The 25,912-nt window shown below is 37.0% G+C and overlaps 1 protein-coding gene across 6 annotated transcripts in view; it reads right to left on the reverse strand.

Annotated features, from left to right (window-relative positions):
• LOC121641929 (RNA-binding motif, single-stranded-interacting protein 3-like) overlaps positions 1 to 25,912 on the reverse strand; it is a 175,867-nt gene that overhangs the window by 63,970 nt on the left and 85,985 nt on the right. For all 6 annotated transcript variants that reach the window (XM_041988322.1, XM_041988323.1, XM_041988321.1 and 3 more), the window contains 2 exons: positions 20,587 to 20,645; positions 11,208 to 11,299 (listed from right to left, as the gene is read on the reverse strand). In XM_041988322.1, coding sequence (XP_041844256.1) covers positions 11,208 to 11,299; positions 20,587 to 20,645 — 151 coding nt within the window. The remainder of the gene's footprint in view (positions 1 to 11,207; positions 11,300 to 20,586; positions 20,646 to 25,912) is intronic.

The following is a 25,912-nucleotide window of genomic DNA, read 5'->3' on the forward strand; positions in this document are numbered from 1 at the left end:
CATCCAGGAAAAAATATAGTGTTGAACTATTTTTTAAAAAAAGTCATTAATAGTTATCATTACTAACAGAGGAATATTTAAATTGATAAACTGTAAAAAGAGAAAAGTTGAACCAACTTAAATGAATAATTTCAGTTGGTAACAAATGATTGGATTAAGTTTGTCCAACTTAAGTTTGTTCAACAATTATGAGCTAGACTCACTCAAATAACTTAGTTTCTTTCATATAAAGAATAAGAACCATTCACTCAAATTCATGGAAAGTCAGCTTAAATGTTCAAGTCAGTCCAAATTAAATATTTGATTTATCCCAAAGTAGCGTAATATTCACATTATACTTGATAATTTAGCATGAAAAGAAAGTATTTGAATTATATACTTTTACATTAAATCTTAGCTTTTTAAATCGGTGTATTTTATGGCAGTAAAAAAATACAGAAATAAAACAATAGCACTACATGCCAGACAGCAGCTTTATTTTTGGTATTGGAATAGTTCAATCACCACTACAGGTGGTGGTGGGTGTCACTCCCTGTACTGCCCTTCACAGTCATGATGCTAACGTTCAAATAGAATTCCAACCAAATTTTCTAAATGTAAACGTAACACAGACAGTAAAGCACATAACGCAAATTTAAAGGACAGCAATCATAAAAGATACAATTTCAGCTGAATATCCATTTTCCATGAGTCTTTGCACAAGTGGTACAAAGTTATTGAGCAGGTCTCACTGACGAGTTGAACTAACTTAATAAAAGAACTTAGATAAATTTAATTTAATCAATTGTTCCAAATGGTTCATCTTTTTTCTTAATTTCAAGTTAAATAAATTGACAAAAGTAAGTTATCACTAACTTAAAAAAGCATGTTTGCACAAGATACATGTCTTTAGCATGTATCTTGTGCATAAAGAATCATCATTTTGCATAAATGCTACTTCTCACAGGTATGTTTTATTCAGTAGTGGGTCTTTAAAACATGCTGCTGTTGAAAAAAAAATTCCAACCAATCTGAAAATCTTCACATTCAACACTATAATTCAGTGTAACATAATCCCGAGCGACACATGTGATAGTGGTGAGAGACGTCCTAAGAATTGCTGTCACCAAAAATGACAAACACACACACATGAAGCCGTGGACTGCGTCTTTATATCATGATGTGGGAGCAAACTCAGTGTGAGCTGAAAAAGAACAAAACACAAGATAAAATCTCTTGGGTGTCACTGCTTTATGTAAAGGAGCAGGAGTAATTATCCTTAACTGACTGAGTGGAAGTCAATCAGTTTGGTTGTTAGCTTCCACTTTCTGTTTTGAATAACAAAGTGAAAGAACAAGCTTGAGCTCATCCCGAGTCTAAAATGTTGACAGCCTTAGCTGCTAACGACTGTCAGCCAGTGATGAGTGGTTTTGTTTAAGAGTAATAAAACATCTTGTATCAACAGTTTTACCTTCTGCGGAGAAACATTCACAGACAACATTCAATGCAACATTCATGGCATTTACTCAGAGTACTGTTCTGAAAATAATAATAATAATAATTAAAAATCATCACCATCAGCTAAAATATTTGACATTATATAATAAACAAGTTTGTCAACAGCACAACAGACGTAGAGCTTTAAATGGTCTCTTGTTTGTTATGACTATGTAATAAAGTCCCCATATGTAGTATTTAAGATGATCTGTCAGTAGAATGGAAGTCAAACACTCATAACTCTTTTCTTAATGTGTTTAGACATTAAATTCAAATTTGTTGTGCTTTCATAACCTTAGAATGAGCAACTTATATCCAAAGATGCCACAGGCGGCATTTCTGTTGCACTGCAATGTCACTAAGTACACAGTTTTGGAGTTAGAAGTTGGTATTTAGTTGGTTGTAATTGGCAAACTATGCCTCTAGTCATTAAATTCTACATACAGGACTTTTAATTTCAGAAGGATCTGATATCAGAAACAGAACATTAAAGAAGTACCACTACTGCCGTATTTCTACACGTCCTCCCACCTACATGAAGAGCTCTTCTCTCAGTTTGTCTTAGAAAACAGAGCACTTTGTAAATAATGTATTATCTATGGTGGCTTGTGTGAGGATTGAAGAGTTTTTGTAAAATGCGTCTGTCTTAGAAAGACAGAGATAAAAGAGCAACAAAAAGATCAATAAAAAACAAAAAGAAAAAAATACATTCAAACCTCTGAGTGAAAGAAGAAAATGAAGAGAGTTGTAAAACGACAACAGTTTACCAAAGGAAACAGATGAGAGAATGATGACAGGGTTGCAGAGTCAGAGACAGAAATGCTCTCTTCATCTTGCTTCTTATCTGCACTCATTTTTATTTCATGCTTCAGTTGATGCTTTTGTCTCCTTCATTACCTCCTAACCTCAGCTTTGGCACGCACATCCTCCTACACTAATCTTAACCATCATAACTAAAACCTATTTCTAACTCTGACCTGAAAACTACTACTATCACCTTGTTTACAGAAAGTTCCCATAAGATGGTGTGCAGTCAGATTTCTGTCCTCATCTCCAAAGCTCAGACACATGCATACAAGGTTGAAAGATCACAAACATGGTTTACATGAATAAAGGAAGGAAGAAAGGAAGAAAGACAGACTTCACTTTGGGAGACACCAGAGTACAACACTATTATTTATGTCTTTTCTCAGCCAAAAGAGCTCAGACCCTCTCCATCTTTGTCAAAGTTTAGCTTTGTGATTTGGGAGCAGACTGTATCTTATGCCAGACCATGAAGTTTTCCACTTTTGCTGCTTAAATTTCACTAAACAAAAAGTAAGGAAGAAGAAAACCTTCATGAGACTCACATGTAAGACTACCCTAGATCTCCCTGATGAAAATTTGGTGATTTAAACCACTGACACCCATCCAACCTCCAAGTCCAGACTTGTTTGCCTTGGCCACATCCATAAAGATATTTGGTTGAGCTCTGCTTCAGTTCAAATATTTAAATGTATAAATGCTTTGTAAGAAAGCAAAACACACATGTTGGTTTCTTTCAACCCAAGGCACAGTCTTTTTTGCTTTGGATTAAAAAACATAATAAAATACTTGTTCTAATAAAGCAAGAGTCCTAAAAAAATGGGACACCATACATTGACGCAAAATTTTATTTTACACAGGAATGTGAGTTTAAAAGAACTGATGTGTTTCGAAAACTCAAGAAATTGGCAGCAGTACACAAACAACCAATCTTAATTTCTTCTTGATGCTCAGGGACCATAATCCAAATTCTCTGTAAGCTGCTCATCCACCACCAGTGTATAGACTCCAATAGGAGTCCTACCCTATCCTTCCCTGTATGTCACCACTCCACTGGTGACATACAGGGAGGGATAAGGTGATCAGTGTTTAATTGCCATTCAAAACTGTCTCAGCCTTTTAACCAGTCTCCCTTTACTGAATTGTCCTGGCCTGTGGATTTATGGCCTTAGCATAGCAGCACAAAAACTAGTTTCCTGGTTAGATGTTGGGATGGCCCTCAAGCTTTAAGAGCATACAAAAAAGAATTGCTGTCACCAGCTTCAGTCCAAGACACAAGAATTAGAGATGAAATTCTCAATAATTATGCAGCCAAAGGGACTACCACAAGACTGACTTGGCATTCCTGCAGGTAGGAAGAACTGCGGAAAGACTTGGCTCTGCTAGCTGGTTTATAATGACTCAGTTTCCAATATGAATTAAATGTTTAGCAGATCAAGTAGTTATGAATAAAAATGAAAAATGCACACTTTGTGATTATTGTTGATGTTGCACATGGAAAAAATGGTTTTGCTGGAAGTAAAGCCAAAAAAAGAAAGAAAAAAAAAAAGCATCTGAAGAACCTGATGTCATGGTGTAATTGTATTTTCAGTTCATTATTAAACTAGATCTAAAAGTAATTTTCAGGTTTGTGCCTAAATTAAAACACACCTATACTGAACTGTAAATTCATTAAATACGCTGTTTCTCCTTTTTTTTTTTTAAAGAACAAAGCACAAGAGGTAATTACATTAATTATGATAAACTCAACCTTCATTTCCATGCTCTCCGGCTGACATCGCTTGAAACCGAGTTCATCGGTTCCACAGTTCAACCCGATCCTCGGGGAAATCTCCACAAACAAAAAATGAAAGAAAGTAAAAAGTAATAAATACAGGCTGGGCTCAGCATCATCATGACTGTAAGGCATCAACACTCGACGCTGCTGCGCTTTATGAGTGTGTGTTCTCATCACACACTCCTCACTGAACCCACACAGACCCCCCCCCACACACACACACACACACACACACCTCCTTCCCTCTACCCATCACTCTGTGTCTTCACTCAAGCCTGTAACTAATGACTCTGAAGGAGGCATTGCAGCATCTGCTTCAGAAACACACACACGCGCGCACACACACACACACACGCGCACACACACACGTACACACACACCTACACACACACACGCACACACACACACACACACACACACACACACACACACACACACACACACACATCTATATAAAGAAGGTGAAGGGAAAATGAAGGGAGGTTGCAGGGTGGGGGGTCAGACAAACTAGGCCAGAAAAAAGCGGAAGTTGGGGGGGCTAAAAGAAAAAAGGTGCAGAGAAGTGGAGAGACAAACAGAAGGCGCCAAGGACAAAATGGAGGGGAGAAGAAGACAGGGAGACAACAAGGGAGGGAGGTGTGAAGTGTCACTGCCAGTGCTACCATCTCTCTAATTAACATAGTGACCTTGGTCCTGTGGCACTATTATTGTACACACGCTCCCTCTCTCGCACACACACACACACACACACACACAGAGGGCTGTACTGTAGGGATGATGCTTTTGTGTTTTCAAGTTGTTTGTGTGTTAAATTCAAATCATTGAATTTAACACTCAATGATTTGAATTTAACACACAATATTTTTACACTGCTGAGTATTTCACCCATATTTGTTTTACAAGGCTTCGCATTCATTTCACATAAACTCAAACACATTCCCTGTTTTGTTCTTTGACAAAGCCCAGCGTAAAAGCCAAGAGAAGCATTGAGAACAGACAGAATTAGTTTAATTTAACATGGTGTGCATTGACAGAGTATCAAGAGAAGCTGTTGCGTTCTCTGAGTGGAAGGAGTTTAAGTCTACAAATGGTTGAAATGTTAAACAGGGATCTGGCAGACACATATGCTTACAAAGAAAGAAAATGAAAAGGAGGCAGGGAGACAGAATAACTACATGCGAGCTGGCAAAAGAGAGGAGTACAGCTGTAGCTGTAATCATCTCAGGTCAACTGTAATTACCAAAAAGATTGAGGAAGTGAGGATGGGAAGACCATGCTCATGCGGTCCACAGTTGTCTTCTTCTTTCATCTTTTCCTACTTGTTTTTTTCTCATCTCATTTACTTCACAACAAAAATCACACATCTGCCACAAATAAGTTGTCAGCACACGCTGCAGCATTTAATGGATGAAGGTGTCTCACCCCAAACGCTCTTACATACACACCAGCAGTGTAATCCTGCTTCAGCTCAGCTCTAATTAATTCCTGGCTGATGTCAGGAAGTTACTCTAATCATGGTTAACTCAGAGGCTGACAGATGAATTTTCAGCCTGCTTAGAATGTGAGCTAAACATCCCTTTATTTAGCCTCTCAGACAGCGCTGATCTCCCACATACCCCGCGTGATGGCTGCATCTGGTTCTGCCACTGCATCAGAAATCCTTGTAAGGCATGAATCCTGAATTTCTGTTTAACTTAAATCTCTCTTGTGTTTCTGATTTGTCTTTGAACAGCAGCTGGCTCCTTCTTCCTGACTCATCTTCTGACATCTGGACACTTTCAGTCTTGACTAAAACCATTACTGATTGGGATTTTCAACAGTTAAGTATGGCAGTGTTTCAAGATGTGGTGTCTTTATGGTCCTAGCACCTTCACTAAGAGGTCTAAATACTTTTGAAGTTTGTGTTTATGTGTATGATGTTTTTGTCTTTTAAATAAAGGTACACAAATTCCCCTTTTTCCAGACTAATTTTAACTACATATTAACCAAATTAATCAAATACATCTCGCTTGGTAAATTCAGTTTTTTTTTTCTTTTTTTTTTCTCAAGTGATTTATCCCATTTTGAGAAAAAGTTACACAAATGAAAGATTCTGGCTCTTATCTGTGGATTGGTTACATTCCTTCAGTCTTTTTTTAAGTGTAAAAAAAATGTATGTAAGCGCACCTCTCATAGTAAGCCAAGTAAAAGAAAATGAGAAAGCCAAGTGAAATTTACTGTTTCATCGTCTAAACCATGCTGTGGTGGAATTTGTGCCCTTGTTTTCCAACCTATGCTCACAAATCAGCAGTCTTTGCCTTCAGTTGCACCTCATAAACTCACAAATCTACTTTCCACTGTAATGTTCACAAAGCTGTTTAAATAGGAAAAGTTTATTTTGCCTATTTCCTGTGTTTGAAGTACAACAACCCATCCATTTCAGATAAATGTTATTTATCACTGTCTGTAAAACCTAAGGCACACCATTATACTGTAACTGCTAAGGGGTATACACCACGTATGGAGGCCTGCCAGACCCACTCCGGCTCTATCAACCCCACCCGTTCCTTCCCACCCTGTTTTCCTTTCACTATTATTGCTGCCATTGCAATTATGCCAAAAGTCTTTTATCAACAAACTCTCTGTTGGCCTACTTAAATACTAAACAATATTCTATATTTTTGGCATAAAAAACCTGTATAAAATTCCAGCTTTTAAGCAACGGTTTATCAAATATTTATGCACTAAACCATAAACTATATTGCAAAAGGTCACAGAAAACAAACCAAGAATAGTGTTAATAAATTTAAATGAATTTACATTAGATAATAAAAACTGCCTTTTCTTTCATTTGTGCCTATACACAGATATATTTACTTTCTGTAGGAGATTAATATATGTTGTACATTTGGAAAGTTTCAAGTTTTTCCTATTTTATTTTATATACAATATCCCCCAAAAGTAAAAAGCAATACTAAATTTTCTAGTAATCTTTTATATAGAAATTTTCCATTGTCTTTGTCCAGACTGAGAGTCACAACCTGAATTAGTTTGCAAGGGTATTGGCACTTGAATGACTAAGAGGCAATAACAAGCGAAATATTCAGATCTGATCAAATATTTCCATATCTACCATTTAAACAAATATGCATGCATGAAGACAACCACTGATTAAATGAATACCACCCCTAGTTGAACCCTTTTGCTTAAAGCAAAAAATGAATAGATCTTTCTCTTTTGTGTTTTTCAACATGGAAAACCAAAAGGTAACTTAAGTAAATTCTGAAAATCCTGGTGTAACCCAACTAAACTTAAATGACTTTGCACTGATATTTTGGGCAGCTGTAGCCCAACCCCACATTGCCTCCCTTCATATCGGAGTATAAATGTGTGTAATAGAGCAAAAGCACTTAGTATGTAACAGCAGAAGTGCTGTATGAGTGTGTGCATAAATGTGACAAAGTGTAAAGCTCTTTGAGTGGTTAACATGACCAGAAAAGTGCTATAGAAGTACAGTCCATTTACCATTTACTGATGTTTTGTGTTTCATCCAACCAAACTGGGTTTGAAAGCTCCTGCCAAGACACTCCTGAAGGAAATTTGTGCCAGAGTAAATCCAGTCCAGCTGCAGAGGAGTTTAAACCAAACAGTATGCCAAGTGTATGGATGCTTTAGTAAATGTTATTTGGTCTTTTTCACATTTTTCTTTTTTATTAATTAATCAATTCTGTTGAAAACAAGAGTTAATCACGTATCTCATTTATGTCCTCTTTGTTGGTCTCTAAGAAAGAAACAAAGTAAATGCATTTTCATAGTCTGTAGTATTATCACATTAAATCAAAACAAAAAGACTGAACCATATACTCCACCATTTATTGGCTATAAAAGTTGTAAAAGTTTTGTTTTGCACCTTTTATTTGTTCATGTATGTTTCCTGTCTGTAAACAGAAAAAATGTGGAAACCACATTTTGCTGCAGCATGCAGGAAATTTCTGATTCTGTTCTCATATTTATCATGTTTGAACTTTTCATACATCGTATTTCCCCATCTCAAAGGCTGATCTCTTAGTTCCCTCTCCCTGCTGCCACATCACTGCTGTCTGTAGTCAAAAAGCTTCCAACCTCCATAGATTATATAAATAAACAAAATATTTTTATCCGAGCAAACATAATCTCAGTATATATAGATGAAGGAAAAGTATGTTTTTGGTTCTCTTAAATAAATGATCTCAGTTTAATTAAAACCAACTCTGAACAAGCTGCTTATCTAATTAAAAATTAAATGCTCAAGTTGCAGATCCTATTAGTGTTTTTGAAAATGTCTTACACATAAAACTGATTCTGTGGAGTTAGGTGAAGCAGCTCTCTGCATAATTAATTCATGACACAGTTAAGAGCATGTGTAATTTCATTTGGAATTGACTCCTTGCCCCCTATTCCATATCTCTGGAAAACTCAATCTTCAAGGAGTCGAGGGTTTTTCCCTCCATAATACCAACTGCTAATTTCTCCGCCGCCAAGCTGTTAGGAACAAAATAAGAGATGGAGGCCTAATGAAGAGAGGTTTAATAGAAGAGCAAGGCAAAGGTTGCTCAGAGGCCTGCTTCTGTTTAATTCAATGGGCTGCTCCTGGTGTCTGAAAACTGGCCTATTTTAATTGCACTTCCCTCTCATTTATAAAAGGAAATATGCAGTGATTCAGCTTTAATGAATCACAAAACAAGGCAGGTTATTCCATGTCATTCCGTCTATGTCTCACAGGCATGTAGAAGGATAATGTGATGGTGTTAGTTAGGCCCACATCATTTGGGAAAGAAATGTTGCCCACAAATGCAGGCTTGAACACACACACACACACACACACACACACACATTCCACAGTTAACTACTTTCTCTAAAGTCTCTTTCACAATTGCCAACACCATTAATATCCACTAACATCTGGATTTTTATATGCTTATGATCAAATTTATTCACAGACAATAGTAACAGATAATTACTGCTAAAAGTTCTGGTCAAAAGTGGTAGAAACATGACCCCCTTGCTGGATATACTAACCATGTCCTCTTTTCCAACATGTTGCTACCAACAGCACTCTCTATCATAGAGACAGTGAAGGCTTGTCACTTCTGTTACAACTCTTTGTTGTCTCAGCCACAAAATCCACCCAAATTCATTCAGTCAGCTTTTAAAGAGACTGAAGCAAAATGTGCAAAAAAATGATGTAAAAAATTTAATAACAAATTATCCTGTTTTAATCTGGGAAAGAAAAATTGTAGCAGCAAACCTCTTCTGCAGTAAACACTAAAGAAGTTAAAGTATAACGGAAAAGAAAGACAAGTATATTCACGAGGGATACACATCTATCTTAACCACCTTTAAATCTTTGCTGAAGAGCATTTGCTTACCTTGGCCTTGAGGTTTTAATGTTATACTTTTGCATGTTGTCCCTGTGTTTTCTTATTTTTTGGCTGTATAAATGTGCTATAGAAATAAACTTGACATTAACATTAATCAAATATCGGCATTTGCAGAAATATTTATCTGTTGGGTTCTGATTGCTTCACTTTGACTTTGTCCTGAAACCGACTAGACTTATTTATATTTAGTTTTGTTGAGGCCGAAAATAGGGTATGTTGGGCCATATAATCTGACAAGTTATTGAGAAGTAGTGGTTTAAAAGGCTAAAAAGTTCTTTAAAATAGGTTTTTATTTTTACACAAATGTAAAAAGAATTCAGTGATAGTGTGTGACGGCCTAGACCTCATGGGCCTCTGTGGGTCTTGTTTTGTTTATTTGTGTCAACTGCTTTGATTTTGTGTTGCAGGTACTGGTTTTGATGGCAGATTGAAGACCAGGGTCTCCATGTGCCATAAAAGGGCCGTCCTTTCCAGGGTGGGCCCCAGTCCAGCTAAACTTTAGGACCAGGTATTTTGTTTGGGTCTTTTTTGGTTTGGTTAAGATTTAGGTTGTTTCAGTTCAGTAATAAAATATGTTTTTTGTAAATACCCTTGCGTCCTTCTTCAGTTGCTATGGTTCACGAGCCGACCAACACAAGTGTGATAAGGGGCTGGGATACATTAAAACTGCTCTTTTTTAATACTACAAATTAAATTCTTTCCCTGGTAAAAAGAGAATTTAAATGACAGAAACTAATGGTATCAACCATCAGCCAAATTATTATCATTAACATTAGAAGTGCCCAGAAACTCAAAAACGGTGCAGCCGTAGTGTATACAGCTCTATGCACTTTTCAGTGATGTCATGCATGCTAAAGGGGACTAAAGATGGAAATTAGCTTTGCTATAACCTTGCATGTTTGCATTTTATATTTTTTAATATGCACTGTCCCTTGTTAAAAATGAAATATACTGAAGTATAATAGTATAACAATGTGTTGGATGAAACAAAAGAAATCTTTTTTTTAAATATCACAAATACAGCTTTTGAAAAGGGTGCTGGTGTATTTGTTCACAATGATCCTGTCCTCCACCTGTATCCTTAATACCTCTTAGTTGTGTTTGGACTTCAAATCTTTTGGGGTTTGAATAACTGCATACCTAGTAAGACCTTATACTGTATAAGAGAGAAGAATACAGCTACCATGACATCAAACATTGGATTATGATCTGCTGTTTTACAGCCTTAAGCTCCATATTTAGTTGTAGTCCTATATATTCTAAAAACCAAAAGGGCCTATTTGAACAAGGTGGCTTGGAATTCATTTAAAGTCTGAAACTTAGGCCTGGTATCTAGCATATTTTTTAAAATGGTCAGTGGCATAATAAACATAAGGAGTCAATCTTGCTAAAGAAACTATAATGGCCTTTGGGGAAAGTGTATTGATTCAGAATGTCTTTAGAGAAGTGAAACTTTTTTAAGTGGGAGTCTCTTAGAGGGATGTTTTAGAGCCAACACCTACCAGAACCCAGTAGTTTTTAATTTCAAGGCACTTTGGACCATTTTTTTTTGTTGCAACTGTAATTCTGTGCACTAACACTGATATACAGTGAATCCAGTAGCCATTATAATAACTATGATCAAATTGTTGTCAATGTGATGACAAAAAATATATCTATAGTATCCTCAGCCAACTTTTCTCAGGATTGATAAAACTACCAGAAAGCCAAATACCACACAACAGCAACATATTAACCAGGATGAAGCTTACCTTCGCCATCTGTGCCTGGACTCCACTGGCTTTGAGCGAGGCCACGGCCTTCTGGGCTGCTGCAGGGCTGTCAAAGTCTACAAAGCCGTAGCCTGTACACACAAAAACACACAATAGAGGTAACTCAGGAGGGGAAATAATGATGTGGAAAAAGGAGAAGGGCAAAGAAAGTTCTATTTTGTTGTTGTGTTTCTTTTTTAAAGACCAAAAAGGGAGAAAAAAAAAAGTCACAATAGGGCAATATTCTGAATTTTGTTAGCCAGTGCAATGGTAATTTCTGTCAGAAACCTGAACCTGTGTTTTGTTTGCAGCACCGCATAAACCTAATAAATGGGTCAAAATCAAGTCAGGTCACGTATTTCATGAAAGCTGCTAGCTCCCCCAATAAAATGTGTTTTGGCACAGGGAATTTAAAGAACTGGTGTTATAACAGTAACGTTTTTCTATCTTGTTTATGATACAAGTTGTTTTGACAGAAATGTGTTCATGTTTTGTAATAAAGTCCCTGCATTTCTTTATGGTCCTGCAACAAAAATAGAATGCATGCACACCATGCATTCCTAACGCAGTCGACTCAGCGCTGAAGAATCTGGTTTTAAATATGAGATCTACTGCCTTCTAACTGACCACCATTAAATACTCAACAGTGTTGCATGTGAGGTCATTTTCTCCCTGTGCTACACTAAATGTCTAAGTACATAAGATACATCTTAGGTATTACTCAACCCTAAATGCCTCTGCAAAAGTGACATCAAGAAAAAAATCTCTACATTTAATACAGCCATTCAAGTGACTCGGAGTCTTGTTTAAAGAAATAAAGGGACAACAAGAATGAGCTTCATTCATTTTTATTGCAATAAATTCAGCATTAATTTGTTCAAATGTGTATGTGTAGGCGATGTATCAGACTACTGAGGCTCTTGGGATATGGGCTGGGCTCTACAGGAAGAAGCAGAGGACAAAAGGTCTGAGTACACACACATTAATCTCTACCTTCCTTCAGAAATACTCTGTCCTAAATTTACTGGGTCACATTGGGTGGAGCTGAACAGAGATGTCTGATGGCAAAATGTCTGTTTTCAGTCCTGGCTACAGTGTGAATGAGATATGAACAAAACAGAAATGTGTGAGACTGTGTATGAGAAGCACTGATGCAGTTTTAAGAGGCCATGAAGCTTTGACAAACCAAAATATGTTTGAGTGACTGAGTGTAAATGCAGTGAAATGAGCCACATTACAAAAGTCACACCACATGCAAATTCCAACGTAAACTTGTTCAGAAGGGAGGGATAGGTATTTCTCTTACACACTTTACATTTAACATCTGTTTTTGTCTGTCTGTCTGTATTTTCCAGAAAATTTGAGTCATGCTCTGTTTTGCTGATAAGCAGATGATTTTTTCAGTTGTTCAAAGGCAGCAAGTTGCTATCACCCTGCCCTCACAAATATTTATACTCTTGCTAATGAGAAACCCCTAATTCAGCCAAAATAGGGCTACACAAACACACATGCAAGCTATTGCTGTGGTACATATACATAATGTCGACACATTATTTTCTGTGACAAACACAGATCTAGAAAAACTGATAAACAGATACACAGTGAGAACAGTCTCCTAAATGTATGCAAGAATGCACATACACACTCCACATAAAGCATGCACTGGCATTTGTTCTTGCTCTATATTCATCTAATCAGAGCCACATCAAAACAGTTCCAGTTATTGAGAATGTACATACAGTATTCATCAGCAGCTTGGTGACACACTTTCATTTTATTCCAGATTCATTCAAAGAGTTCTATAACTCATATCTTAGATTCAAACTTTTGGGTAACCAAGTATCCACACAAAAAAAAAAAAAAAAAAGAAATATATTATATAACTAACATATATAACTAATATATATAAATAAATAAAGATGTGAGGAAAAAGAAAACTTGTTCAGTTTGTGTAGTTTATGCAAAATTATACTGGGGCTTTTAACAAATCTGGCAACGTCATAGTATTTTTACATTTAAAATCATACAAAATATCCCAGTGACCATATTTCATTCATCCACTGCTTCCCAGCTGCCAGAGACAGGACTCTGGACACTGGTCAAAGTCTACGACAGGGCCAGCAACCGTAATAGTTTGATCAAATTTAACATTATGATGTTGACACTGATTCATTACATAAAGAAAAACAACAACAAAAAACTTTGAAAAACCTGAAATGAATAGGAACTCAACGTATTACACACAGTAGTGTCAGGAGCATAGAGCACACATTCAAATTTAAGTTTGACTTTTTCATGTAACTAAAGTCATCATGGAGCATGCATGCTTTCTTTCTTTTCAGAAAAGAGACCCTCTTGCCACTTTGTGGATGATTTCTTTTAAAATAAATTCTGAGAAAGGATTTGAAGGTCTTTTTAGCTACCTTTTAGTGACATTATATTGTCCTGAAAGCTTCTTGTTGATAGTATACAGTGTATTTGTGCACTGTTCACCACATCCACTTTGGACTGCACCTTTAACAAAAGTAATGTGATTTCTCTTAAACACTGACAACTGAACAAATTAAAATCATTTGTGCAAATTGCATATTAGTTTCAGATGGCAAATATCAATGAGAGGCAACTGATCCCTTGATTAATACTCACATGTAGAAGATTTTCTCCAAATAATCTAAGTATCTAGTCTTAAGTCAAATTACTATTACACGGTGCTTTACAAGCCAATAGTAAAGACATTTTACTAAAAAGCGTTTAAGCATTGGCTGGCTCTGGCATTTATGATAATGATTTAGCTACAGTTTTATATAAAGGCCTTAAATAAGCTTGAAGTTACTTCATTATGCAGAAGTGACAGTATTAATAAAATTAAAGCCCTGTAGACAGTCCGGACTCTTCTAGATGTGGTGAAAGTTGTTTCCTGTTTAGTGGAGGTTTTTCCTCTCCACTGTCACCCACCAGTCCATGCATAGTCAGGGTGAGGGATTGAGTCAAAGAAAGGATTCAGTGGGATCCACTGGTTTCCATAACTAGGCAGGTTTTTTTTTTTTTTTCAGTTGGCTTTATATGAACACTCATAATGATTTAGACTAATACAGATTATAATAGTTTTGATTTAATTGGATATACAGTGAATTGAAGTTAACTGTATCTTTAAATGTAAACAATTAATTTAGCTGAATTAAACTACATATAATGGATGGTTTTAACTATATACTTTAAACAGTTTTAGAAAGGGGACACAAAGTAATGTTCCTGGGTTCAGAAAAGATTTGAAATGAACAAAGATTGAAATCACTGTATCATTCAGAAGCAACAAGTCAGCTTCAGAGACTAAAGGTTTGTATGCCTGTTATTCAATGGATCCTTGTCATCAACACCGAACAAAAACTCAACATATTTAATAAACTGTACAAGTGTCCACAGCCAGCACGCGATCCATTATCAATGGAAATAAACGGAGGAGCTTGTTGGAGATTCTACAGTGAAAACACAGCCCAGGTGTAATCTTTTGATTACATGAGTTTATCGCTATCAAACTAGAGGATTGAGATTTAATGTGCAATGTCACCAAGAGCCACTTCTGGGAGCTGCTGTGTTTACAGTGATATACCGATCAAATGCGTCCGCTGTGTTACAGTACCAGAAAATTGAATCCATGTCTCAGGAGCCTTGTACATGCTCACTAAATAAAATATTGAATCACTGAAGATTTTGGCATGTAATCTAGCTTTGCCCAGCACATTTAAGTTAGTCTAAAGACATCTGAGACTTGCTGTATATTTTACACCTCTAGCACAGATGAGTTTTGTTTTAGTTAGTAAAAGATGACGCCTATCACTAACATTCTAAATGTTAGTGATAGGTGATCGGGATGAGAATCTGTCTCCAAATGCAGTCTGAAAAAAAAAAAAAAAGGTTTGGTGAGATGAAACACCAATTTTAAAGAGACAGTGGTGAGACTTTTCACCACTCCAGAGGATATTTATGTTTTCTGAAAATGTTATTCATCACTTTCTCTACAGAGGTCAGGGGTCGGGTATAAACTATAGAAAAGACTCCAGGAACTGGTAGGTTCTTCGTCAAGGACACTGAAGCAAGGTAGATGCTTGTTGAGTTGGTGAACCATCAGTGATGGATGGCTTTCCACATCACTGCTCAACTTCTGCTCAACAAGGAATTTGTGCATGTTAGATTAACCCTTTTATAGTTCAATAAGAATTCCCATCTTATGTAAATGTAAATGACAGCTTGAAAATCATATTTCCAAATTATTTCATTCTTCGCATCTGCACCCTGTCCTTTCCATCTGTGGCCTTACAACAGCCCAGAAATTAAATTAATCTTACTCACTCGGGCCTGACAAATTATATATATATAATCATATGAAGCAGATGTGTAAACACATGCAGATTGAAGCAAAGATAAGCACACTCATGCACACATCACAAGAACCCATCCAATCTCCTGAGCTTCTAGAGTTTCTGGCCTTGGGCCATTACAACAGGCTAACTGAGTGGAGAAAGAGGGAAACAGTTAGAGTGCAAGAGGGGTGGGGGCAGAAGAGAGCAGGACACACTGAGAGGAAGAGAGCTTGTCTTTGGGAAATAGAAATCCTTTACAATCTAAAGTGGTTTCCTCTGCCTTCCTCCACCCTGTGCTTTATGTGCTCTCCCTCCTTCAAAGCTCCCCGATGCTAACTAGAAAACTGTCGGCATGAGCTCACTGCAAAACAGAGTTTAACAAGATCTTTAAAGGAAAAAAAAATTGTTTACTTCTATTTTAAATTTTAAAAAAGCTCATTTTGTGAGCACCATTAATTTATTTACATTGTTCCAGCAGGTTCATGAATGATTCAGGGACAGACATGAAATAAAAACATCACAAAAACTGGGCTCACAAAAGTTTTCACATGACAATAAAAACATGCAACTAGATCAACAGCTCAGCGAGACAACTCTGTGTCGACAGCTTTGCACCTCTTTCTCTCTTTCTTCTCTGACCAGTCTTCCTGAAAAGAAGAGGCTGTCTGCTGAATCATCAGTTTTAAAGGGTCCTCTTCCTTTTCTGTCAGCCCCAGGTTATTTTTACCCCTTTGCCTCCACCTCTCTGTGCATCCACCCATCCATCCCTCTCTTTGCAAGAAGACTCTGTGCCAATTTGCACTCTCTTAGTCACGCTAAGTACTTATCTATTCCCGCTGAACGCCTTTGCAATCAAACCAACACTTATCCGGTTGTACGGCAGTCTAATGGCCGACTGATAATGAAACTGCTTCATTGTGAGCTAACTGGCTGAGAGATGCATGAAGACTACATCACTAGCAGAGAAATTACTGATGAAAGTTTAGCCTGTTAATGTTGCCTGTGCTGCTGCAGCTGTTGCATTCTGGGTGCATTTTAAAAGTAGGCTTTCAATTTACAGCTGTATGTAGGTGAGATTTTGAAAGAGTTCAATGCATATTACAACATTAGAGGAGGTCAATTTACAATTTACTCACTAATAATTTATTTAGTGATGCTTCAGAAAAGAAGTCAAAGACCATTTATGATGTGCTGTCAGACTAATCTTAGTTCTCAGTAAAAAATGTTAAAAGGTGATTATCACTGGGGTTTCCATTTGTTACTGTAACAAATTTAAGGTGGTATTTTTTTAAAGAAGAGATGAAAATAAGACATGCAGGGGCTGAAGCAAAAAATTATGCCAAGCCTGAACTTTTATTTTGCAAATAGGCCTTATATGCATTTTTTTTAATAAGGTTTTTCAAATCAGGAACTGTTTCAATTAATTGATCAGCTATGTAGAATAATTTTCAGTTTTCAGTAGGCCCTGGTCTAATGTGCTCTGGATGCCAATAAATAACTAAATAAATAAATAAGCATAAAAGTAGCTCTTATTTGCATTTTTACAAACAAAATAAAGGTTTCACAAATCATAAACTGATCTGTGCGTTAACGAATTGTCATGCTTTGTAGTCTGTAGGATAATTCAGTCCATATTTGAACATCCAAAGTCTTGTAGTTTTTCAGTAGGACCTGGTCTAAAGTGGCCAAAATCCCCAAAAAGTAGTGGATTCACCCCTTTTAATCACACATCCGAAGCTCCCTGCAGCTAGTCAGGCTGCGTATCTGAACATTTCTTCATCCACGTTCAACACTGTTGTTTAAAAACTAATCAGCTGATGTTCCATCCACTCATTTTCTATACCATTTAGTCCAGTTCAGGGTCTCGAAGGAAACTGGTGTCTATCCCAGCAATTAGCAGGCGAGAGGCAGGGTACATCCTGTACCCACCTATCACCAGTCCATCGCAGGGGCAGCTTGATGTTATTTACCTTATTTCAGTGATGGTATGTTGTTTCTGACTCTACAAGGTTGTACGTTCACAATGCTCCTCCACCCCACAGATTTTGGCGCAACACCAGAATACTTTAAGCCCTGGACATGTTTCAATACACTTAAACTAAGGAAACTACACTGTGCAGTGACACCAGAGGGGGCAGTGTACGGTACACTGTAAGAAAAGTATGTGTTCTAACTGACAACCTTTGGGAAAGAATCTAAAACTGCAGGGGACATCCACACGAGGAAAATAGAGAAAACTCTTGCTGAGGACTTCATTTCATCTCTAGGAATATTTGGAATATTAAATCATATCTGGGAAGAGGCTAGTCTTTTACAAAGATTTGTTTTCCAGCTCAGACTGCAAACAGTTGGTAAGTCGTTTTAATCTCTGCAAGGTCTAATAATGCATATCAAGTCTACTCTGAGACTGGAAAAACAAACAAAAAACAAAACACTACAAAAGGCAAGAGTGGCAAAGCTTGAAAATTTTTAATTTAAAAATAATGACATTACATTTTTATCTCGATAATGATGAAAAAATGTTTCAACAAAGGATAGTTTTGTATGTAAAAAGCCATTGTTAGGAAGCAGAAACAATACCATGCATGCCATAACTTACTATCATCAATTCTGACCAAAATGATCAATTGAAATAAAATAAATGTAATTGGTAGATAAATTAGGTCAATTTTAAACTCGCCTTGAATGATCATCTCATGGTCTCGAGAACACAAAACTCAACTTGTGATAGAAAGTTATCTTAAGAAAAGAAAAGTCTGATTTCTTGAAATAAGAAAAATGACCACATGTAAAGGAATTTTATGATCTCAAGAATGATTAAATTAAATAGTTGAAAACAAGGCATCCCAATAACACCTCAAGCAAGCAGATTTTTTTTTTGAAGATAGGTGGAAGTTTTTTTTCTGATTCACACCATTTACATTGACTTTTTCTCCTAAATATACATTAAAAGAAAAAAAACGACAATTGTAAATCCTCATTACAGTTTCATCTACAACATATTTGTTTGTTTATAGGACGAATATAAATATTGCAGAATAGGAACAAACTACTATTTCCCCACAAATGTCAACAGTGTACAAAACACATTTTGAGAATGGTAATTAAAGAAAATGAGAAAATACAGCTAGAATGAAGGGATATAACATTAATCCACCTTTATCTGACCAAAATAATTTTAAACTTCACCATGTGAATGATCATTAACTGCCCGAATGCAAGGTAGAAATAAGCCACACTGTTCGAAGACTCTGCCAAACTATGCTGTCCCTAACAATCATCTGTCAGATTAGAAATAACATTCTGTAAAAAAGAAATGAAAAAAACAACTGATTGTGTAGCAACTAGTGGCAGATAGTGAGGGATCAGGGTGGCAGGAATACAACTGAAATTTGCTTTATTAGGCTGAAAGAACAGCAAGGTGTCATAAGGTTCACATTCTGTCACCAATTTAACTGCTCTCATTTACAACTAATGGTTTTAGCTGAAGTTTTAAGACATTTATGTCCAACTCTCAGTCTTCAAAAAAATTACTGAGATGCTATGAGGACAAGTTGTGACACAGCCAAGCTGTGTGGCAGCACAAAGATTTGTTAAAGGCAGTTGGCCATTTAGTGATGGAAGGATAACAGGACCTCTGTCATTGATATATTTTAGAATAAATTGTTTGGTTGTGTTCATCTGTGAGGAACAGATACATTGTGATGAAAAACAGATATTCCCTTCATTTGTAAGCCAAACTACAAGAAAGCATGAAGCAATAATTGGCAAACATAAAAATCAAGACGTGGAACACTGAGACTGTAGTAAGTCAAGTTTGAAAGCCTTTCAAGAAACAGCACTGAAAAAAATATAATAATGATTTGAGAAAATGGGGAATAACTGAAATTTATCTGTGAGCCTCTAGAATTCTCTGCGCTCCCTTTGGGTAATCTGTAATGATGTCAGGAAAGGCATTTCAATATGTGTTCAAAGCTCATAGGCCATATTTGATTATGTGATTCTGAAGTTAAAAGAACTGAAGTAAAAGAAGTTCAATGAGAACTTTAATGAAATTCTGTTTTCTCATTATGAGGTTACGACAATCAGGAGTGTGATCATTTCCACAAAATATTTTATCTCAACTAATCAGTGCAGACAAAGTCTCAGAATTTACATTTGGATCACCACCATCTGAATGATTTAGACTGGGATTTCCTTCACTCATAATGTTGAAAAGTCAGATGTTGATTACAGGGCATTTGTGCTGTTATCCTGAACCCTGTTGGTATACCTTTGAGTACAGTCCTGGCAAATGAGCAGCAATCATGCTGAGCACATGAGCTCATGTTTCTGTTCAGAAGCAGATGACAACAATCACACTGATTAGTTTTGTTCAGACCACTCCAACAATCAAGCAAGCCCTTCTCAAAAGACACTCGAATGAGCCTCACTCACCATCGAAACAATTCAAAACACATTGTGACCATTGAACATTCGTCATTTTGATCAGCGTGTGGCAACAGTGTCACAACTCTGAGTATCATTAGGGTGCAGTCCTAAAATTACCATCATGAAAGCATAAGTCAAATTAAAGATAGTCTTGTAGTGCGTCGTTCAGATAGATTAAAGGATGACATTGACTTAATGGCAGTCAGTACTTAAAATAAATTAAAACAAAACAACTATTTTTACATTACAAACACATGGACTTGATTTTAAGTCACATTTGTTGGCATTTTAGTAAAAACTTTTGTCCATTGATTAAGTGGGGATATATATATATATATATATATGTGTGTGTGTGTGTGTGTGTGTGTGTGTGTGTTTGTGTGTGTATGTATAAAAGGAAGAAATTTATTACATTAAAACCATTCCCAGCAGCCCACACTGATTTACTTTGGCAGCTTAAAGGCAGACCAATCAATTTGTAATTGATGTTTTCCAGACTCAAATCCAATATCAGCTTTTGAGTTTGTGAGGTATTTTTACAAGGCTGCAAAGAACCACAGAGGAGGAGTCAGCTGATGCAAACTCACCTTTGCACTGATTGGTGTTTTTGTCCAAGATGGCCTTTGTTGACACAATCTTCCCATATCTGCAAAAAAAAGTACACATTCGGATTAGTTCTGATTAACATCTGGAGCAAAATCAACTTTTCTTTGGTTCCTCTACAAATGTTTAGCAAAGCATAGCTGTAGGAAATTAAGCTTCTTTGAGCCACAACTTTGTTCGAGACTAAAATATACAAAAAAAAGAGACTATTATGGTTTTTTTCAGATATTCATGGAGTCTAGAGAATGATGCTCATAACAACTATAATTTTCATCTATTTCTACAATGGAAACCTGATTTTGGTTAAATAAATTGAGCAAGCAGGACCACTTAAGCACATTCTATGTTGGTGGTACGAAAGGTGTTGATATTGCCTGTTAGCACAGTGGTAACAGTAAGCCAGTATGTCACAATATGTGAAGCACACACAAATAAAGATAAGTATCCTTTTCTGGGGACAGGCTCTTAAGTGTGAACAATTAATCATTTTAAAATTAAAACCACAATTTAAGAGGTTGCAATTAGCAAATGATTAATTTACTTGTTATACAGCACTTGATCCAATTTTCAAACCTGCAGCATCCACGGTTTTATAAATTCACTCACTTCAGATGTATTTCCTTTCATCTTTGTTTTGCTACAGTATGGTCCTCTTTTTGAGAGTTAAAAAAATGCATCTGGCCATGATTCTGCTCTATCTGAACCTCAAATATGTTTATATTAAATTTGCGTTGCATTTCATTCCCTGCACCCTCTTTCTATTATCCACTGTCTCACAGCCGGTGAAAAGAGGCAGCTGCAGAGCAGATAGCACATAGAGGGCAAAATAACGGTGTGTCTGTGCAAAACTGTGGAGAAAGTGCGAGTTACATTCACTCCTCAAATTCTCAGATGGGCTTTGCACTCGTACAAGATTTGAAGCCCATCAAATGCTTCCCGGTGAGAGGGTTCAACACTTTAATAAAACGAGGCGAAGACGAGGTAAGTTACTTGTTTAAAATAAACGTCACATGACAGTTATACTCAGCTGTGCAGTTGCATTTTTAAACCTCATCACAGATTGATTTTCCATAATGACTAAAACACTGAGACAAAAATCACAGAGGACACAAATCAGTCCTAAAATGTCCTGATGAAGTGAATAAAGACGGTTTTACTGAGTGGAGTTGCTCCAAATATGCTTTGAGTTCAGATCTGAGATAACATGTTGACGTTAATAAAAACTACAAACAATTTTGGATCCATTTAAAGCAATAATATGATTTAGAAATTATTACAATGAAGGCAGATTCAGCTTGTTAAAAAATAAAACAAAACAAAACAGGATTTCTGTCTGATTTTTAGGTGGTTGAAGCCACATATCTGCGTATGTGTAGGTGTGTGTAGGTGTGTGTGTGTGTGGCATAGGGGTGAAACCACTGTGTGCAGTATAGAAATCATGTAGAGAGAAATAAGGTGCTGTGGTGTAAATAACATAAGTAAGAGACTTTAGTGTTTACTACAAGGACAAAGTATAAACATATTCTAAAGGAAATGTAACCTTCAAGCTTCAGTGTTTTGGCCACAGCTTGCATCTTGCAGTTGGTAAGCCAAGCCGTTCATATCTTAACTTTGCGTCCTTGTTAGAACATAGAGCACTTGATATTTTTCATGTCATGTGATAATCCTCCATCTCATATAGAAAATATATTTCTGTATGAATGCTGAACAGAAGCTGCAACTTAAAAGATTAAATCACAAACCAAATTGCAATAGTGTTCAGAAAAAAATGCACTTAGATTTTGTTCCTTAAATTGTTCAGGCCTACAGGTTATTGTCACCAAGAAGTTGGTGCAGTCCTGGGAGGAATCACTCCACTTCTCTATTGGCTAGTTGTTTATTAGGCTGTTTTTTTTGGGGAGGGGGGGAGGGGGGGGGGGGGGGGGGGGGGGGGGGGGGGGGGTTGATGTATATTTTTTTTTCAAGGAAACTTTTTGCTTGCAATCTTTATTTGTTTAGATTAAGGAAAAGTTGACTTGGCTAGGTTTAGGTACCAGAAAAACTCTTGTGGTTAGTGAAATATTAAGTTAGACATTAGGTAGGATTTACACAGACATTTTTGCTGACCTGCCATTTGGAATTTCAGAAACACTTAGTCATGAAATCAATCAGGTGATTTGTTGGGTTGTAATGTTTGAAATTTGAACTGCCAGCTATGCTAGCAAAGTAAAGCAGTAGACAGAGCAATACCACCGGAAATCGCAAAGGGCAGTGCTGAGCAGAATAGCTGATGTGACCAATTAAAGAAACAAACCAGAGAAGAAGACGATCAGGAACTGAAACTGATGTCGGCTCGCACAATTGAAGTCTGGACTTAGCATTGCCCGCTAGTGGAGGAGATGACTTAGCAACCATGATAACGCAAAAGATGCATGGAAGTATGAGGATGGCAACATGTGACATGGATATTAGGGTTTGAAAGGGATGTTGCTATTAATGTACTTAAGGGAGCATAAATGGGCCTTCACTAGGGAAAAAAAATCTGGTCCTCCTAAGAATGAACAAATCATCACAGCCAAGCAAACTGACCTTAGAAAGAAATATATGAAGTCAGAGCTGCATCTTCACATCATTCTACATGGTGACCAACATACTATTACATGCCTCCACCACACAATACTTTCTCCACATAATTCTTATGGTTTATTACTTTGAAAATTAGTGAAGTCATTTATGTTTACTTCAGAATAAACTATATTTTGCTAACTTAATTGAAATCACATCGCACCATCATCACATAAAAATTTAGTTTATGAAGTACAGCGATATCTGCATGAGTCAAATTTTAATCAGCCTCAATGTAAAACTAATTAAAGAATATAACATGGTAAAATACAAAACTAATACATTTGAATATGGTAAAGGTAATATCAGTTTAGCATGAACAAATTAGCACCAAGGATTCCACAGTCTTATCAATCTATGCTGCTATCTATCCATTCTGTCCTTATCTGTCTCAGATCTGTCCCACAGGCCTCAGAACATAGACAGCATTGCCTCATAAATGATGATAACCAGGCATTTCTATGGCACCCAATCCTGCTAGAGGGGCCAACAAGAGAGACAGACAACCTCTTTACCTCTTTCTGTCTGTTCCCTCTGCCAACTTTTAATGTCTCCTGTCTGTTTCACTACTTTGCTCTCTTTGTTTAACACCCCCGGCTCTCTCTTTGTCTCCTTCCCTTATTTTCTCCATCATCCTACCTCTATTCTCAAGTTCTCTGTTCTCAGGTTCTCAGAAAGAAGTTAATAATGTTTCTTATCAGACAATTCTTTCAGCGCTCCTCGAAAGAGAGTAGACAGGGAGAAAAATGCAGAGGGAGGCTGAACAGGTATGAACAGAGGGGATAACGGAGACAAAAAGGAGGGCTGAGTCAAGAAAATACAAAGACAGAATGTTTGGATCACTGAGATCAGCCTGGATCATTGTCTGGATTTGTGGATGAGACCTTATTAATGTGTTCACACTGCTGCACAATGATTGACTGGCTGCCTGAGCAGTTGTCAAACAGATTGACAGACAGTCAGTACCCTGACAAGTTCCCTGACTGGCTGATGGCTCTAGGTAGGAATTGAGGTATATTCCCTCTTCTCTGTAAGAGAATAAAAAATGGAGAGACAAAAAGGGGAGAAAGGCAGAAAATATTCAATAAGCAGGAGTGTCTGAACAGAGGGGGTGAGAAAAGCAGAGAAAAGAGGGAAAGGAATGAAAAATGGAGAGAAGAGGGAGGGCAGTCAGTCAAAAAACAAAAGAATGACACTGAAGGCGAGGAGGAAGCGCAGTAGTCAGTGGGAGATGGAGAGATAGTAAGAGGTGTTTAATAAAGAAGAGATCATTTAGTTGTCACCACCAAGAGAGTCTCTGTCAGACAACTGCTTCTGTCAGTGAGAGGAAGAATTTAGACAAGCTCGGCTGACAGCCTCACATCAAACTCTATTGGGACAAGAGGCTTAAGAAGTAAAGGAAGAAAAAAGGCTCTAAGAGCCTGTTATCACACATAACATGACAGATGAGCAGCCTATGATCTCAAAATTGGTAGTCAGAAAAATCACTCAATTCAAAACATCAGAGCAATTTTCATTTTTTACTCATTTTCTTTTCCTGCTGTTTCAGATATTTTTGGGATTGTGGCAGGCTGAAAGAACCAGACTTTAAAATAAAAAGTCCTGTAAGTAGTAATCATGGATTGATACAATGACTGCAGATGCAGAAAATCCCCTTAAAAATGCTGACAAATATTCCCAATAACAAACACATAAGCAAAAGCACACATAATAATCACATAATCACATATGTTATGTACACACCCAAGGTGGCAATACCAAGACCAGCTTTGTGCCGACTTCTGCTTCAGTGTGATTCAACCTTGGTGTGTTTGTCACAGTTCTGAGTAAACACCTACAGTACAAGTGTGAGTCTGTGTGCCTGAACACATTTGAGCCGACAAATACTTGTGTGTTTGTGTGTGGATATGTGTGTAGTTTGAATGCATGACAAAGATCCTATGCACCCCTCAGTGTTTTGGCAGGTTGTTTATCCCGGCAGAAAAGTGAGACGCAGTTTGTTCGTTGTCACAATTGCATGTGAGACAGATAACAGAGAAAGTGAGCGAGAGGCAGGTAGCTGCCTAGATGCAATGTGAATCCAGGAGAAAAGAAATGCAGTTTATACTGGTCTGTTTTTACAAAGTGCAAAATAATTAATGTATGGTTGTCTTTGTTTGTGATATGGTTTGATCAATGTGTGTGACAAAGAACAAACCCAAGTGTTTCCACTCAAGTTACACAATTTAGCTAAACTGAAAAAGCAGAGAGAGAGCGAGAGAGAAAGAGAGATAGATAGATAGAGTGAGAGAGAGAGAGAGAAAGAGAGAGAGAGAGAGAGAGAGAACAGGAGAAAAGAGGAAAAGGGAATGTCTCCACGGCCTTGGGGAAATGTCAAATTACAACAACACTGCACCATCCAATATGATGTCTCATTCTGGGTTTGATTCAGCTGTGATGTTCCATTTGATCCCAACAGCAGCAACAATCTGCTGTTGTGGAAAAGAAATGGAATCAAGTATTGATAACAGATCAGATGATGAAGTAAGGAGACTAAAGAGATCATGGAATAAGAGGCGAGGAGAGTGCAGAATGTCCTGTTCCAGACCCAACTGGAACCTTCTCCTTGATTCCTGCAGATGCTTGAAGTGAGTTCAAATAACATCAACCTGCAGTTCACCTAAAGGCATTGACACATGAGACACTCATAAAAACTACTGGAATACT

Source organism: Melanotaenia boesemani, chromosome 6 (genome assembly GCF_017639745.1).
Source record: "Melanotaenia boesemani isolate fMelBoe1 chromosome 6, fMelBoe1.pri, whole genome shotgun sequence".
NCBI classification, from domain to species: domain Eukaryota; kingdom Metazoa; phylum Chordata; class Actinopteri; order Atheriniformes; family Melanotaeniidae; genus Melanotaenia; species Melanotaenia boesemani.